Raw genomic sequence first — 18,426 nt, forward strand, 5'->3', positions numbered from 1 at the left:
AATACCGCTAAGCATTTCACCTGGCGTGCAGCTCACCACCTTTCACCTTGTATATCTTCAGTCACAGAATATTCAATCAGAAAGTTGGATAAGTATAATGATATTGATATTACATACTCTAAACTTCACACAACCATACACTACTAGGTAGCAAGTGCAGCATAGTCCCAGTACTGACAACATACAGAAGATCAACAAACCTAGAGTAAAAGTCCAATGGGTTGTCACTAAATACTTGATAGACCTGTTTAAGTTGAGCTGAATCTATCTAACCATAGCAACAAAATTCAGTGAATACAGCATAAGGTTTATACCCTTTTCTTTTTGTCTGTCTGGTATTTATTTAATCTATCTCAGAAAGATGAAAGACTAACCTAAGAAAAAATGGAACTGTAGAATGTTAAGCTATAGGCATTTTTCTGACAAGAATCAGTTCTGGTCTGCTGCTCTAACGTTATGCTGTTTTATTTTGTATGTTGATATATATATATTTTTTTTTTTTGCAGAAATTTCTTCTAGAAGAAAGGGATTTGGAAAACAAGCCGTAATCTTGATGATGGTATACGGTAATAATGTTTGTTTAAAACAGTTTAATTAATGATATTTATTTATGACTAGCAATATCGCCCGGCGTTGCTCGGGTTTGTAAGGGAAATAACTATAAAGTATTTTTAGTGAGTTATAGCCAAAAAATAGCCAAAAAAATGCATTAAAAATGGAAAAAAAATTATGGTAAATTTTTTTTTAAATCGTTGACTCATCGTAGACATTTTTAGAGAGTTACTACCCTTATATAATAGCGAAAAAAATGCATTAAAATGGAAAAAAATGATGGTAAATTATTTTTAAAATCGTAGACTCATGCTAATACCCAGAAGGGCTCGATATGAATCACGACTATAAGATACCCAGTTTTGGTTAAACTGCACCGCAAAATGTGGGAGTAGTTAGGACTCTAAATCGTAGGAGACAGACACACAACTTCACTTTTATATATAAAGATGAATATAAGTGTTTGTGTGTGTATGTACTTGTGTGTGTGTGTGTGTGTATGTACTTGTGTGTGTGTGTGTGTGTGTGTGCATGTGTGTGAGTTTGTCTCATATATGTCTATGTATATCTGTGCGTGTGTGACTTTTATTGTTTAACGTCTATTTTTTCCATTCTTGTATAAGCTTGTTGGGCCTGCAGTACTCTATCATTTCATGCATTTTGATAGTGTGTGACTCTTGTCTGAAAAGTTCAACGTCCTAATTATTTCTTTGTAATGCTTATTTGATTAACAAAGTATTCTTTCTCTGTCTGTCTGTCTGTCAGTCTGTCCATCCGTTTGTCTGTCTGTCTCTCCTCCTCCTACCCCCACCTTTTATAAATAAACATTTTATTTTACTGCAATGCTCCAAATTTTCCATATATCATTTCATCTAGCTCTATGTACCAGATTATTCAAGGAATGTTACCTTTCATAGGTTGGTGTTCACAAGAAGAGATTTATTTTTCCCACCATTGAAGCATTTTCTCACATTTAGTTTGTAAAAGTGTTCTTGAATGTTGATATATATATATATATATATAAAATGATATTTTTAAAGAAAATGTAGATTGACTTATTCCCCACTTCTCTACTAAGTAGATTTACAAACTATCTTTACGACAGGTGTGGCTGTGTAGTTGAGAAGTTTGCTTCCCAACCCCATGGTTCCATGTTCAATCCCACTGCATGGCACTTTGAGCAAGTGTCTCCCCTAACATAAATCCAGGCCAAATAAAGTCTTGTGAATGGATTTGGTAGACAGAAACCGAAAGAAGTCTGTCGTATACATCTGTGTGTGTGTGTGTGGTGTGTGTGTGTGTATCTCCTTGCCTTGACAATGTACGATTGTTGTAAATGAGTGTCATTGTTATACAAGCAGTGCCCTTTGTTTCTAATCTTCTGTGAAAACATGTCTAGCCATGGGGAACAATTACCTTGCTTGAAAACAGGTGTGGGTTGGCAACTAGAAGAGCATCCAGTTGTAGAAAGATTGCCTCAAACAAGTTCCATCCAACAACCCATGCAAACATGGAAAATGTTGATAATGTAATAACACTTCATGGTGCTCACAGGTGGGTTACTTTACAGGTGATGTCCAAAAGAATGAATCTAGCATTAGACATTCCAAAAATAATACCTGGGGTTTTTTTGGGGGGTTTTTTCATCATAAAGGGTATGCATGTGACTGGATAATATTTCTGAAAATAGAGACACAATATCTGTTAAAAAGAAAGTCAATTAATGCTCTTTGATTAGCACAAATGGTGATGAAGTTTGTATTTATAATGGGCTCATAATGTCAGCTTCTGTATAAAGTACAGAATGCAACATGCAAGTAATTTACTATACTGTCATATGATTCTGTAAAGCTAGACAGTAAAGATGTAAGAAAAAGTCAATTTACATTTTCTTTAAGAATATCATAACTAACATATAAACAGATTAGTGTAACCCTTTAGCATTCAGAATATTCTGTTAAATGTAATGCTTATTTATTGGCATTGTTTTGAATTAGTCCTGAATTATCTTGTAGCTTCAAAAAGGCAGCGAGCTGGCAGAAACGTTAGCTCACCGAGCGAAATGCATAGCTGTATTTTGTCTGCCGTTACGTTCTGGGTTCAAATTCCGCCAAGGTCGACTTTACCTTTCATCCTTTTGGGGTTGATAAATTAAGTACCAGTTACGGACTGGGGTCGATGTAATCAACTTAATCTGTTTGTCTGTCCTTGTTTGTCCCCTCTGTGTTTAGCCTCTTGTGGGTAGTAAAGAAATATATCTTGTAGCTTCAAGAGTTCGATGATGGGGTAGTTTACTTCTAGAATGACATAGTAGTGTTGGTGTGTGTGTGTGTGGCGCATATTTGGCCTATTTAAACACAAAGCTGGATAGAATATTTTGGCCAGATATGGTTGGTTTAAATGCTAAAGGTCTAAGGAAGGATCCATTTCTAAATCAACCCTCTACTGGTGAATAGTTATGAGCTTCAAATAAGAAATAAATCGTTTCTAATTAGATGTGGACCATAATATTAGTGACAGACAATAATAAAGGAATGTGCTGTATGAATGTTACTATATCTTTATAAACATTGAGGTTTGTCTTTACAATGGGTGAAATGAAGTTCAAAGATGAAAAATTTATTGTCTTTACATTGCAGGAGTTGAAATTCTGAAAATAACTAAGTTCACAGCTAAAATCGGAATGAGCAATTCTATAAGCCTGGGTTTATTCCTCAATATGGGCTTTATTGAGGTAAGTTACATATAAATTTTTTTCTTGACTTGCAGCATATTCTTCATAGCTTTCACGTTAACATTAGTGAGCTTATTTGTTTCAAATTTTTGCACAAGGCCAGCAGTTTTGGGGGAGGGGCCAATCCCAGTTCTCAACTGATATTTTATTGAACTCAAAAGGATGAAAAGTATAGTCAACCTCAGTGAAATTTGAACTCAGAATGTAGAGATGGACGAAATGCCACTAAGCATTTTGCCCAGTGTGCTAATGATTCTGCCAGCTCACTGCCTTAATTATAAGTGAAATTATTGATTAATGTTTTGTATCATCGATGCATGCTGTGGGATAAAATCTTGAAAAATTACATCAATGATTCATTCTTACTCATCACCTTAAATGACTTCACTATCTATACGAGTATCTTTATAGAATAGCACAAACACTATTATTTCTTCTGTCTTGTTCTTCTGATTCTAAGGCCTTCCCTAGCACCCATTCTCCAAAGAATCAAATTATCATAAAGAAAAATCCATGTAGCTGAGTAGATCAAACAGAAAGAGATCTAGTTTGTTGGTTTTATGACTCATAGTTGTGTTTGTATCTCATCAGATCCCTTTTTCAAATTCAGTTAATTTTGTTTCATTGGTTATTAGTTCTTCTTCATAGTCTCTTGTTTTTTTTGTAATTTAATATTCATAGCTTTTTGTTTTTTATGACTTACTTTCACAAGTATATTACTTCTGGTCTCAGCACATTAGTATTTTATCTCTGTAGGTGCAGAAATGACTGTGTGGTTACAAAGTACACTTCGCAACATGCTTTCAGATTCAGTCCCACTGTGCAATTACCTTGGCCAAGTGTCTTCTGTAGCTCCTGGCCAACCAACACCTTGTGACTGAATTTGGTAGATGCAAACTGTAAGAAGCTAGTAACACTCACATGAATGGATGGATAGACGGACAGACGGATGGACGGATTTATTTATCTATTTATTTATTTGTGTGTGTAAGTTGTCTAAGGCTATAAGTCAGGAAAAAAATATATATGTGTATAGAAACAGAGGGGTATACAGAAGTCATGGCCTGGATGTGGCTGGGCCCCCTTACAATGTAAGAGATTAAGGGGCAAAACATTTGCATGGGGTCTCTGAAGACCTTCTGCTGTTTAGCTTGCCCTAGAGTTTCTTACTACTTTACCACCAAGAATGTAGTTAGGGCACATTATATATATATATGTATGTATATATGTGCACACACACACACATAAAACACACAGATTGTTTATAAAATATTTAGATACCACCTAATTACAGCCTTAATATGTGTGTGTACTTGTGAAGGCAGCAAGCTGGCAAGATTGTTAGCAGGCCAGGCAAAATGCTTAGCAGTATTCCATCCATGTTTGTGTTCAGAGTTCAAATTCCACCAAGGTTGACTTTACCTTTCATCCTCTTGGGGTTGATAAAATAAATACCAGTTGAGTACTGGGGTTGATGTAAATGACTTATCCCCTCACCTGCAATCGCTGGCCTTGTGCCAAAATTTTAAACAATATGTGTGTGTGTTTATGTTTGTGTGTGTGTGTTCGTGTATGTGTGTGTGTGTGTGTGTTCGTGTTTGTGTTTGTGTGTGTGTGTATGTGTTTTCCCTAATTTGACATTTGTGTGTTGATTGTAAGCGAAATCATTGTTCATAAAAGTGGTACCATACATTTGCAAACTTCTATGGAAACTAATTGGCTATTGAGTTGTTCATTGTACAAAGAACTAGGGTAAGTGTTACCTTGCTTAGAAACAGGTGTGGGAAGGTGACAGGAAGAGCTTCTCAACCATGGAAAAATTGTTTCAGTGTGTTTCATCTGAGTCATGCAAGCATGAAAGTGTGGCCATTAAAATGATAATGATGATTACAAACACTAAATGTGTATGTACATATGAGTATATGTATATTATTTTCCACTTTACATTGCATAAGTCTGTCACTGTCACTTCAGATTTCTAAACAATAACTGGTTATTTATAAATTCAATACAATATGATATGGTGGTAGAATTTTGAAGCATAACAGTGATACACTCTGAGTCCTCTGCTTGAATGACTTAAAATAAACACTGCTATCAAAAGATTACTCCTGCTCTCAACATAGTAATCACTTTTTATTTCATATATTAATATATAATATATAACTTAATTAGGTGCAGGTATGGCTGTGTGGTTAAAAAATCTTGCTTCCCGACCATGTGGTTTTGGATTCAGTTCTACTGTACAGCACCTGTGTTTTCTATTATAGAAGTTGGGTTGACCTAAACCTTGTCAGTGGATTTGATAGATGGAAAATGAAAGATACACTCTTGGAGTGGTTGGCATTAGGAAGGGCATCCAGCTGTAGAAACCATGCCAAATTAGACTGGAGCCTGGTACAGCTCTCTGGCTTACTAGTTTCAGTCAAATCATCTAACCCATGCCAGCTTGGAAAGCAGGTGCTGAATGAAGATGATGATGATGACAACGACAATGATGATATATATATATCATCATCATCATCATCGTTTAACGTCCATTTTCCATGCTGGCATGGGTTGGACAGTTTGACTGAGGTCTGGAGAGCACCAGGCTCTAATCTAATCTGGCAATGTTTCTACAGCTGGATGCCCTTCCTAACGCCAACCACTCTGAGAGTATAGTGGGTGCTTTTCACATGCCTCCGGCACAAGAGCCAGTCAGGTGGGCCTGGCATTGATCATGTTCGGATAGTGCTTTTTATGTACCACCAGCATAGGGGCCAGTCAGAGGGTACTAGCATCAGCCATGTTTGGATGGTGCTTTTTACATGCCACCAGCACCATTGGAGCCAGTCAGTGAGTACTGGCATTGGCCACATTCAGGCCTTTTTAGTTTGTGTAACAACTAACTAGGATAGAAACCCAACCAATATATATGTTTTTAGGCTCTTTTAGTCTAGGAAATTAGGTTAACTAGATGTCTTGGCTAATTTTCAGTTTGAGGTTTTTAAAATTTGTATTTTATTTGGAATGAGGATAGATTTCCAAAGTTGTACAGCACTAGGCCAATAGAATTGGTATAGTGTTTTAAATAAGTTTAAATGAGTTGTTATATTGTTGGCACATTGTTAAGCCAGTAGTAATGGTAAAAGAGAGGAATTTAAAGTTTGACTGTAGGACAGTAGAAGGAGAATTTTAATGAGTGTAAGTTGTTTTTAAGTTAAAACAACAAAATGATAAAAATATTATAATGTGAATCAAAAGTGCAATGTTTTTTCTCTGTCTCACAATTTTTTTTATTATTTTACTTTCCAGGAATCTCGCAGCAGTGTGTTTCAAGAAATAACTCTCGCTTTACCTGTAACAGATGATGTCCTTCAGTATTTGAGGCAAGAATCCCAATCATTTGGAATGAGAATTAATCTCTCATCATAAATATTGTGACTGTCAGAGAGAAAACTTTCCTGACAAAAAAAAACTTCAGATGCTAGTTGAAGCCATTTCACTTCATTTATATCAAAAATGCTTTTGAGAAAGGCATAAACATCACATATTCTTGTTTCTCTATCTTTATATGTCTGAGGCCTTGTACCTATGTAAAAAATCAATTTATCTATAATTGTTACTATTGTGTGTGAGTTGAGTCTCACAATATCTCCAATGACTTTTATATGAAGATAAAGTTTTGCTAATGAAATTTCTGGTATATTTTCCATTCCACTCATAACATTTTACTATTACTTTTCGAAAGAAAATAAATACAGAAATAAATAAAACATAAAAAGAGAAAATGTAATATTGCATTGAACTGTTGCAGTGTAGTTATTTCTTTTCATTTATCATCTGTTGATGCAGCATATATTTTCCCACAGCACTGTTCTCTGGAAATAAAGACATCTTTGGAGAAAAGTGTGTACAAAACAATAGTATCACACTTACTTTCATGGGCACCAAGAAGGAAAAGGAATGGATGGCATTGCTGAACGAGGAGAATGGATCTTTTCCTTTTGAACGGCACTTTGTAACATAATTTCTAGGTCACTAAAAAGTTTTAAACTTCGTATACTGGTAGAATGTGTTTATAAAACATCATTTTCTCTTGGTTTTATTGAGAAAATTCTATAGTTTGTAAGATATTTTGTCTAAAATTTCTAGCATTTCGGCAATTTTAACCAATCGATTACCTCCATTGAGCTAAAATCATTTGCTGCATCTAAAACTGAGACATCCTGTCACTAACCTTAAACCTCCCCCTAACCCTAACCCTAATTTTTTTTTTCTTAATTGTTAAATTAATTTAATTGTTACGTGTGTAAAAAAAACGAAAGCAATGGAAAATAATTTAAACAATTAACAAACAAAATAATTCTATAATTTTATGCACACGCTTTCCATATGTATACAGAAAGCATGTGTTACGGAAAGTGTGTGTATAAAATTATAGAATTATTTTGTTTGTTAATTGTTTAAATTATTTTCCATTGCTTTCATTTTTTTTACACACGTAACAATTAAATTAATTTAACAATTAAGAAAAAAAAATTTAGGGTTAGGGGGAGGTTTAGGGTTAGTGACAGGATGTTATCTCAGTTTTAGATGCAGCAAATGATTTTAGCTCAATTAGAGGCGATTCATTGGTTAAAATTCGAAAAATTAAACCATGTTAAACAAACGAATTACAATTTTATCAAGAAAGCCAAGAGAAAAAATGTTTTATTTTGACACATTCTACCAGTATACAAAGTTTTAAAGTGTTTAGTTAACTAGAAATTGTGTACCGTTCAAAAGGAAAAGATCCAGGAGAATCTATGGAGAGGATCTATGCCAAGTAGATCCAATAGGGAAACAGCTACTGATGTTGACAGCTATATGGTCAAAGATGCAATTAATCTTTTTGATACCAACCAATCTGAGACAGTCCTTGGTCTTATGACACAAATTTTTTGTTTAAAGTGATCTAAATGAAAATCTTCCATCAAAATTTCATGATAATTTTTGTTCTGAACACCACCTCAATTACTTGATTAAATCTTTCAAAATTTTCAAAATTAATTGAAACAAAGACAGTGACTTCAACAGAAATATAGTAACAAAAGGCTTAAGGATATAAACACAAGGAAAGCAGCTGAACCATCAAAGAAAGCCACTTAGCTTATGAAAATATTTAGTGAAGTAGGACATATGTTAGTCATCCACATGGTTAATTAGCTGGTACTAGGAGATGTTATTCCCAATGGTTGATGTAGCAGTATTATCATCAATTGTGATAAAAGTAAAGGAGATGCTTTGGAAAGAAGCAACAACAGAAGTATCAAATTGAAGGCCCATGTTATGAAAGTAACAAAAACGTTAGAACACAACTAATTAGGAAGAGCTTAGATGAGCTGTCAGTTCAAGTTTGTGTCTGGAGGGTGTACCACTGATGCCTTCTTTTTGGTGAGACCACCGTAGAAACTATGAGCCAAAGCTCTTCTTCAGTGACATGAAGAAGGCCTTTGAAGGGTACCGCATTAAGGTTTCTGGTAGTTGCTAAAAAAACTAGGTGGAGATGAATGGCTTTCAAATGTCATGCAAGCCATGTGCTGAAATGCTGTAAGTAGGTAGAAATCAGCAATGAGATCAGTGATAAATTTAACATACACCTCAGTATATACATCAGTATTCAATGATGGAAACCAATTTCAAGAGAATGAATTTCTTCAAGGAAATGAAAAAGATCAGCCTCAAGCTCCCATCCAATACGTTTAAACTGGGAATTAAAAATAATGGTGATTATCTATTCTTTTTATTGGTGGCACGTAAAAAGCACCCACTACACTCACGGAGTGGTTGGCGTTAGGAAGGGCATCCAGCCGTAGAAACACTGCCAGATTTGACTGGGCCTGATGAAGCCTTCTGGCTTCACAGACCCCAGTAGAACCGTCCAACCCATGCTAGCATGGAAAACGGACGCTAAACGATGATGATGATGATGATGATGATTATCACTGTTGCATTGCTGAATACTGTGTATAAGGATCTGCTTAAGCTACACTTTAGGCCTTCCATTAATTGTCGTTTGACATCATAGGTTAAAAAAAGTTATTTGATAAAATTTAGAATATGATGAAATTGTTGCAAGTAAGTAGGCAACTATCTCATCTTTACCTTTGTCTTATGATCCCTTTACAGTTAACAAATATTTGGACAATGAATTAAAAGATGACTTTGCTAGGAATGTAACACATGTGAATCTAGTGACTCCCTTTTAGTGACATAATATTACTAATAAACTAATACAATTATACAATCATTCATTCATGGAAAAGTGACTTCAAAGAAGAGGAAACTACCAGCACAAAAGTATGCGGGTGAAATTTGTGCACCTCTGCTCTCATACAACTATTATAAATAGAGAAGCTGAGGTAGTACTCTAGTTAAAAGTGTGATGGAAGGATGGATGTCAGGAAGATGGGTTCAGAAAACAAAACAAAGCAGGGAAGCACTTGGTACCTGTATCTATGTGTCCTGTTTTGGGCATCTTGTAATAGAATTTGAGTTTCAAGAATTCTTAAAACTGGAAATGATGACTTTTGAAGAAGATAAGCTATACTGTGCAGATGTTGGGTACAAACCGTTACATTAAATTGACGACGATGGCAGCGGCGATGACGGTTTTGGTGATGGTGGTGGCAGCGATGAGTGAATTTATATTGGTCTTTTAGATAATTTTGTAACAAGTAATTTATTTATAGAAGAGATTTGCAATATGGTATTTTTGTTAGTATTAAAGCAGATGCAAAACAAATCTCTCCTTTGCAAGAATGCTAGACCATCACATGTAACTTTTACTTGTAAATTCTGATACTGTTGAACCTAACAGTGCTTATGCATAATATCAAACTAGAGTGACTTATGACTGATTTTTTAGTTATAGCATCTGTCAACTAAATAATTAAAAGAATGAATATGAACTAAATAGTTAGTTAATTAGTGTTAAAGATATGCGGATGTTAAATATCTCATCCAGCAATTTTGTTTTTATTTCCTTTTTTTTTTTATAACAGTCTGGATTTTATATGCAACCACTACAGCCAAAGTTGGATATTGATTTCTCTCAATTTGGCTAAAGTCCACAAATTTGTAGAGAAGCTGTATAGTTGATTAAAATGATTCCAACCTTTACTTGTTGTTTATTTTATCAATGTCAGAGGGATCAAAGAGGCAAGACTAAATACTGCAAAGCATTTATTTTGGCATCTGTATCTACCACTCCCCAATCTCCAGAAATGCGGTATATGAAAATAATGTTTAAAAATCAAATGCGCAAATCTATATGTTGTTATATTGCTATTCAAGTAATGGGATAAGTGAAATAGTTCTTTTACTCTTTACTCTTTTACTATTTTACTTGTTTCAGTCATTTGACTGTGGCCATGCTGGAACACTGCCTTTAGTCGAGCAAATCGACCCCAGGACTTATTCTTTGTAAGCCTAGTACTTATTCTATCAGTCTCTTTTGCCGAACTGCTAAGTTACGGGGATGCAAACACACCAGCATCGGTTGTCAAGCGATGTTGGGGGGACAAACAGACACACGAACACACACACACACACACACATATATATGACGGGCTTCTTTCAGTTTCCGTCTACCAAATCCACTCACAAGACTTTGGTCGGCCCGAGGTTATAGTAGAAGACACTTGCCCAAGGTGTCACGCAGTGGGACTGAACCCAGAACCATGTGGTTAGCAAGCAAGCTACTTACCACACAGCCACTCCTGCGCCTATTTAAGTATTTTAACAATAAACTGCATTAACATTTGTACTACTATCTCAGTGTTGGTGCAGTATAGCTGAATTGCTAAGAAGTTTACTTAACAAGCAGTTTCAGTCCCACTGTCTGGCATCTTGGGTGAATGTCAAATTCCATAGCAATGGGTTGATTCAAACATTGTGAGTGGAATTTGACAGACAGAAACTGTAAAGAATCCCATAGGGTGAATTGTACCTGCAATTCAAAAAGATCAGCCTTTAACACACATTGTACCACACTGATTCTGCCTGAGAATTACATCAAGGGTGCACATGCCTGTGGGATGCTCAACTTCTTACATGTTAATGTCAGGAGCAAGTAATTCAATTGACTGAACAACTTGATCTTCATCACTGAACCGTGAAGATTCCCCACTATCTCAGATATTAAGATTTTCTGACTGAATTCTATGAACATAACTGATTACTTTAGCTCTGACTCAGTTATTTATAATTCATCATTATCATGTACGATACTCGTCTTACCTTAGTTCTGAATTCTTCAACTGCAATGTAGTGGAAGTGTTTGTCTTGGAGGAAAGGATATTATGAGCAGTCTCTCATATCCTTCTCATAACACAGTGCAGGCAATTCTGAAAGAGACAGAGAGAGAGAGAGAGGAATGGGTGAATTGACCCCAATATTTGCAATATTTAGTCAGCTCATTATCTTTTGAGTTCATTTCCTGCAGAAGTTAACTTTGCCTTTTACTCCTTTGGGGCCAATAAAATAAAGTACTTATCAAGCACTGGGATTTAATTGACTCATTGACTAATCAGTGATCCTCAATCAGTGATTAATTTAATTGACTAATCAGTGATCTTTCAATATTAGTAGACGACAAGGCAGACAGCTGGCAGAAACGTTAGCACACCAGGTGAAATGCTTAGTGGTATTTTGTCTGTCTTTATGTTCTGAGTTCAAATTCCACCGAGGCCAACTTTGTCTTTCATCCTTCCAGGATCAACCAGTTGCATACTGGGATTGATCTAATTTCTGGTCTTGTGCCTAGAGTAGAAAAGAGTATTAGTAGTTGACATTCACTCACATAACATCTCTTTGTGACATAGATATAGAGGCTAGGCTGAAAAACAAGGTAAATGATTTTGTCTAGTAATACTGAAAGATTGCCTACTAACTTCCTTTCTACCTTTTAGGCCTTGTGCCTATGTTAGAAGCAACTATTAAGTGTGGTGAACTGACTGAATTATTGAAGCATCAGATAAAATGCCTTGTGTTATTTGTTCTAATTTTTTTACTTTTTGAGTCCAAATCCTGCTGGGTCAACTTTATCTTTTACCCTTTCAAGGCTGTTAAAATAAAGTTCCAATTAAATACTGGGGTGAATGCGATCAACTAATCCCTCCCCACAAGGAAGCTAAACAACTATTGTGCCACTCTGTTGGGTCTGATGCATGTTTGCTTGCTGTTGTCTGCTTGGCTGAGAACAAGTGCAACCTTCATTTCATAGTTGAATAGTTAACTTCTATTGGTAAAAATACTACATTTGTGACCATTCATGAAAACATAGCTACCCACAAAAACTATTGTGAAAAAATACCCAACAGCACCAAAGATTGGTGACTTAAGATTGTAAAATGTACTTATCACCTACCAATATTGACATTTCAAACTGAATGCCAAGCATTCTTGTCTTTATGATTCTAACCAATGTTAATATCAATTAATTATGCTCTTATCTTTATGGAGCAGAATTTTTCTTTATTATTATTGTTGTTGTTGTTTTTGTTATTATCTTTATTCAAATTCAAATGTTAACTTTAAAAATTTGTGAATGTATAGTGGGGATACTTAAGCTTTAAATGCATCTAATGATATAAGTTGACATTAAGTAGATGATCCAATAGTTCAGTGCTTACAGCATGTGATTATATAATGAACGCCTTGAAATAAATACCAATTATATAATTTATTCCTTCAAAATAACCCTGGTTGTATAATCATTATAAGAAACACGCCAGTTAGAATTACCTAGAAAAAATGAGTCATCATCATTTGATTATTAAAAATTTTTTATATTACTCACTTCACCATATTTTTTTCAGTAATTTCTTTCAGTAGTTTCTTTTAATAAACTTGCTACTGTAACATAACTATAGAACATCTATTGCAGCATGGAAGACAACAGACATGCAAAACCATGCAAAGACTGTTAACTTCACTTGCACATTTATTATTTTTAAGCAGAGTTAACAGTTTTCGTGTTTATAAATGGCTAATGCATATCTTCCACACTGCAATTGTTTTACTTTTAACACATGGTCTCAGATCAAATCACTTGTCTCCCATGTACATCTCTAAAATATGATAAATTTGTCTTTATAAATCTAAAAAAGAAAGCCTCTGACACAGCTAAAGAATATCAAAAATGTAGATAAATCATCAATCAATCAATCAATCAGAAATCAACTTTATGCATGAGAAAAAGCTATAAGAAAGATCTTCATTAAGTGGGTATAGAAGCAGAAAAGACAGACAAATAATAACAGGTGTAAGAAATGTATTTATATGAAAAGCTTCATATCCAATTTCATCATCATCATTATCATCTTTTAATGTCTGCCTTCCATGGGTGGGACAAATTTGTATGATATAATTAAGTCTTATCTTTACAGCTGCTTCAGATAATTGCTGACTGGTTGCTATAACCATGCATATTAATGCTATGAAGTTCAATACTGAATTAATATTGTGAGTGTAATAGCTAGCATGGATTTTTTTTTATAGAACCATGAGAAAAATAAGAAATTCTATGATATTAGAGTTCCAATTAATTATTTCTATACGATAGAGTAATTACTCTTTCTTTCACCATGTCATGGGGTGACTTGAAATATACTGTATTTGATGGCGTATAAGATGCATGGGTATATATGATGCACCCCTATTTCAACAGGTAATATTCAGGAATAAAATGATTTAAGTGTGAGCATTTAATGTTGATTGAAATGTGTATTGTATATAAAAAAGATTGAACAACCTGTTCAGCTAGGACAGTAGGAAAATCACCACCACCACCACCACCATCATAATGATAATAATAATAATAATAATAATGGTTTCAAATTTTGCCACAAGGGCAAACCACAACACACATAAATCAGAGTTGGGCCCTTAGACCTTATGGGGACCATAAATAACTGCTCAGTGGTCGATGCCTTAAAATGACATTTTAATGATATTGCCTACAATGTCATTCTAAGACATGAAAATCTCTTAGCTACAAGATATTGGCATGATTAATTCAAGACAACATAAATAAACTAGGTGCAGGAGTGGCTGTGTGGTAAGTAGCTTGCTTACCAACCATATGGTTCTGGGTTCATTCCCACTGCGTGGCACCTTGGGCAAGTGTCTTCTACTATTGCCTCAGGCTGACCAAAGCCTTGTGAGTGGATTTGGTAGACGGAAACTGAAAGAAGCCCGTTGTATATATATATATATATATATATTTGTGTGTGTGTTTGTGTGTCTGTGTTTGTCAAACTCAACTGGACGGCCAGAATGAGGTGCATGTTTGAGGTCAAAATTTCCATTTTTGAACTTGGCATACCACTTTGATTGAAATATCTGGAGCAAAAACAGCAGTGAAATCATCATCATCATTATCATTTAGTGTCTGTTTATCATGTTGGCATGGGTTAGACTGTTTGACTGGAACTGATAAGCCAAAGAGCTGTACCAGGTTCCAGTCTGATTTGGCTTGGTTTTAGGGCTGGATGCCTTTCCTAACACCAACTACTCCAAGAATGTAGTGGGTGCTGTTTACATGTCACTGGCACAGGCCATGACTATGATTTCACTTGACTTGATGGGTGTTCTCAAGCACAGCAAATTGCCAATGGTCATGATCATTTGTTATCATCTCTGTGAGATCCAACATTCAAAGATCATGTTTCACCACCATGTCCCATGTCTTCCTGGTCTACTGCTTCCACAGGTTCCTTCCACAGTTAAAGCATATCTTAAAATTGTACTGCTCTATAATAATGTCAAATTATGGTACAAGACCAGCAGTTTTATAGGGTGTGGGTTAATTGATTACATCAATCCCAATGCTCAACTGATGATTATTTTATTACTCCTGAAAGGCTGAGAGGCAAAGCTGACATCAGTGGAATTTGAACTCAGAATGTAAAGAGCTGGAAGAAATGCTACTAAGTATTTTTTCCAATGCTCTAACGATTCTGCTAATAGAGAGCAATAGTAGAAAATTTTTGCAGACATGAATAAAATGAATGATCTGTTGCTGGGAAATTCTGGTATATAAAGAAGGAAGTTGGTTGTTAATAACATCATGAAATGAGAACATTAAGTAAGGACATGGCTTGAAATAGTATCAGTTGGGGGAAAGGGGAACATTCAGGAATTAGGTTATTTGGACTGGCCTAACAGCATTATAGACTAACAGAGGAAATGACCAAGGAAAGAAGCAAATGGAACTGCGTTATTTTGGAGAACCACCTAGAATATGTCAAGAGGATGTTGAGGTGAGTGTGCATGGATATATATGTATGTATGTATGTATGTATGTATGTATAACATTTTATTTATAATTCTTCTGATATTATGTTGAGAGGAAGTGAATTTTATTTACTACACTCTCTATATGTTCAAATGGCTTCAGAGAAGTGATGCAGAAACTGAAGATGCTAAATTAAATTTCAAGTAATATTTGCTCTTCATTTATCTCATAATAATGCAGCCTATTGTAAAGTCTCAAAACATTTTTGGTGAAGCTGATCACTGGCACAATCCTCTTATAGTTTACCAGATCTCAGAAATGCAACAAAACTTTTTGACACTTCAAACATAAATGCAATGAAACATAACAATCTATGTATTATCTTAAATATCTTGTAGCGTATCTGATATCCTTACTGTTTGCGAGACACAATAATAATCTCGTTTGAGATTACAACCAGCTTTGGCTAGTTTGACCCTGTTGTGTCCACTGCTCTGATCGGTAGGCATCTAGTGCGGTCTGTCTCTCTACTTATTTCGTGCCAGTGTGTAAGCCAACCAATCATGGCCTTTAGATAAGGTCTCGTGACACTGTGTTTCAGATGCCCTTTTTTGAGCCATTTTAACCCTTTAAATAGGCCAGTTTTCACTATTCTCCGTCTTTTGGCTTCAGACCTTTTAAGGTCTAGTCACTGACCACAGAGCTACTCAGCTGTGTTCCAGTTCCAGTGACAGACAACCAGCCAGCCAACCATGCTACTGCCCCAGCTATGAAGACGCTATTGTACACCCGCTATGCAGGATGATCTCCATCTCCTCCACCGTCATCACCATCGTCGTACTTCAACTTTACGTCGTCTCCACCATCGTCACCATTCCACCGTCAACAGCATGTACACATCAACCTCGACCAGGTTTAACTCCATGCAGTTTGTGTGAATATTTCACCAAGGAAAACAGTCTACCTGAAAGAACTATCTGTATCAAGAGACTTGTGCAAAGCATTGAGGCCACAACTTCTACACGTGTAGTAACCAGCCTCTGCCAACTGACAGCCAACATCTTGTTATAGAACTTGCTATCGTGTATCTCACGCATGAACTGGTAAACTAATTCCATTTTTACTCGATATGCTGAGACAACACTACACTAGCACTCACAACACTTTCACTTTGTACACTGTGTAAATAAAGTCTTCTTCTCTCTCAAACAGTAGAATGGCTTGTCGTCCTTCATTATACAATTTGGTACTGTATTTTATATCATGTATTTGGCTTCTTATTTTGTTAGGGACGACCGTGCAGCATACAAAAGGAGACATTTGTCACCAACTCCTTACATACGGTCGTATAATCTCTACAATCTAATATGACTCTTCAATGATGCAATTGTTCCAGTTTCAGCACAGTTTCATAGCAAGTTGCTAAATAAGTACAGCTCTGAAATAATTAGTCAATGTTGTTGTTATAACATTGCAGGTCTGTTATTGAAGACATTCCTGTTATGATCATACCATCATATTTAAATAGTGTAACCAACACTTTTCAAGTTCAGTCCCACAGCAATGTGGCACCTTGAGCAAGTGTCTTCTGCTATAGTTCTGGACTGACAAATGCCTTGTGAGTAAATTTGGTCGATGGAAATTGTGTGGAAGCCTGTCAAACACTCACACATACACACACATACACACACACATATATGTATATGATATATATATATGTATGTATGTATATAATATACATACATACATACATACATACATACACATATATATATGTATGTATGTATGTATGTATATAACTACGAAAAAACTTACTTGCAAAAGGATGTGTGGTGTTTGATCATATAATAATATAAATAATATATAAATATATGCATATATACATACATATATGTACATACCTACATATATATGTATATATACATGCATATATGGGTACAGGACATAAAAAAAAACGTTGAACACAATGAGAAACGAAAACATAAAAACAAAAACATAGAAACAAACTTTTTTCAAACAACGAAAAGAAACAGAGAAATGCGTGTATATATACATATATATGTGAGTATGTACATATATGTATGTATATATGCATATATTTATATTATTATATATATAACTAGCCTTGAAGCCGCCCTTCAGGCAGCATTCAAAGTAGCCTCTACAGAGAGCATGTTTGAGACCTTTGGCCACTAACTACAAAATATATATAGCCACACTACTATACCTGAAATGTATCTGTTGTAACTCTTTATCTCAATTTGAATGTACTTGAAGGTATTTAGAATGCCCAAGTTTATTTCTGCAAATGTGCTAAGCACTGATGCTGATCATAGTTTAATCAATAAATGTAGGAATGAGGTAAATGCAGTAAAAATGGTCGGTGGGGGGAGTAGGGCCCCATTTAAGCTCCTTACGATACTCTCTGGGAGTTCATGGTATGAAATTCATTGTCATTGCTCCGATTTGGTCACCAATGCCATGTATTTAGTTTAAAATGCAGTAAAAATGGTGTGTGTGTGTGTGTCGGGTGGGGTGGGGGGTAACCCTTAAAAAAATATACCCCTTTAGGACATTCCCTGGGATTAGGGGAGTTACTGGTTTGAATTTCATTGTCCTTGCACCAACGGTCTAGGAGGAGTTAACAAACAAAAACTTAACAGAGAAACATCACTCAAATTTATAATAGGATATATATATATAATAATAACAATAATCCTTGGATGGAATTTATAAACATTTAATGCATCACTATGCATGTTTCCACAAATCACATGCCTCTGAAGATCACAGTCCCTATCTTTGGGATGATTACAGTGTAGTCCGTAGTATCCATAGGTATTGCATTGATCATCTTCATGTATTCATTTCTTCA

The 18,426-nt window shown here is 35.3% G+C and overlaps 1 protein-coding gene and 1 long non-coding RNA gene across 4 annotated transcripts in view; one reads left to right on the top strand and one right to left on the bottom strand.

Annotated features, from left to right (window-relative positions):
• The window catches only part of LOC115209791 (N-acetyltransferase 9-like protein), a 57,492-nt gene extending 50,421 nt beyond the window's left edge, over window positions 1-7,071 (top strand). For 2 of the 3 annotated variants that reach the window (XM_029778349.2, XM_029778341.2), the window contains 3 exons: window positions 507-566; window positions 3,192-3,286; window positions 6,584-6,721. In XM_029778349.2, coding sequence (XP_029634209.2) covers window positions 507-566; window positions 3,192-3,286; window positions 6,584-6,703 — 275 coding nt within the window. In that variant the 3' untranslated portion in view covers window positions 6,704-6,721. Of the gene's footprint in view, window positions 1-506; window positions 567-3,191; window positions 3,287-6,583 lie in introns of all 3 variants that reach the window. The other variant, XM_029778331.2, reaches the window with a different exon arrangement.
• LOC118765157 lies at window positions 4,323-17,764 on the bottom strand. The gene is made up of 3 exons (XR_005001024.1): window positions 17,752-17,764; window positions 16,696-16,705; window positions 4,323-4,436 (listed from the first exon to the last, which is right to left on the bottom strand). It is a non-coding gene; the product is annotated as an uncharacterized LOC118765157 (long non-coding RNA).
• Between the last annotated feature and the right edge of the window lie 662 nt (window positions 17,765-18,426).

This window comes from Octopus sinensis, linkage group LG1, assembly GCF_006345805.1.
Source record: "Octopus sinensis linkage group LG1, ASM634580v1, whole genome shotgun sequence".
Taxonomy (NCBI): domain Eukaryota; kingdom Metazoa; phylum Mollusca; class Cephalopoda; order Octopoda; family Octopodidae; genus Octopus; species Octopus sinensis.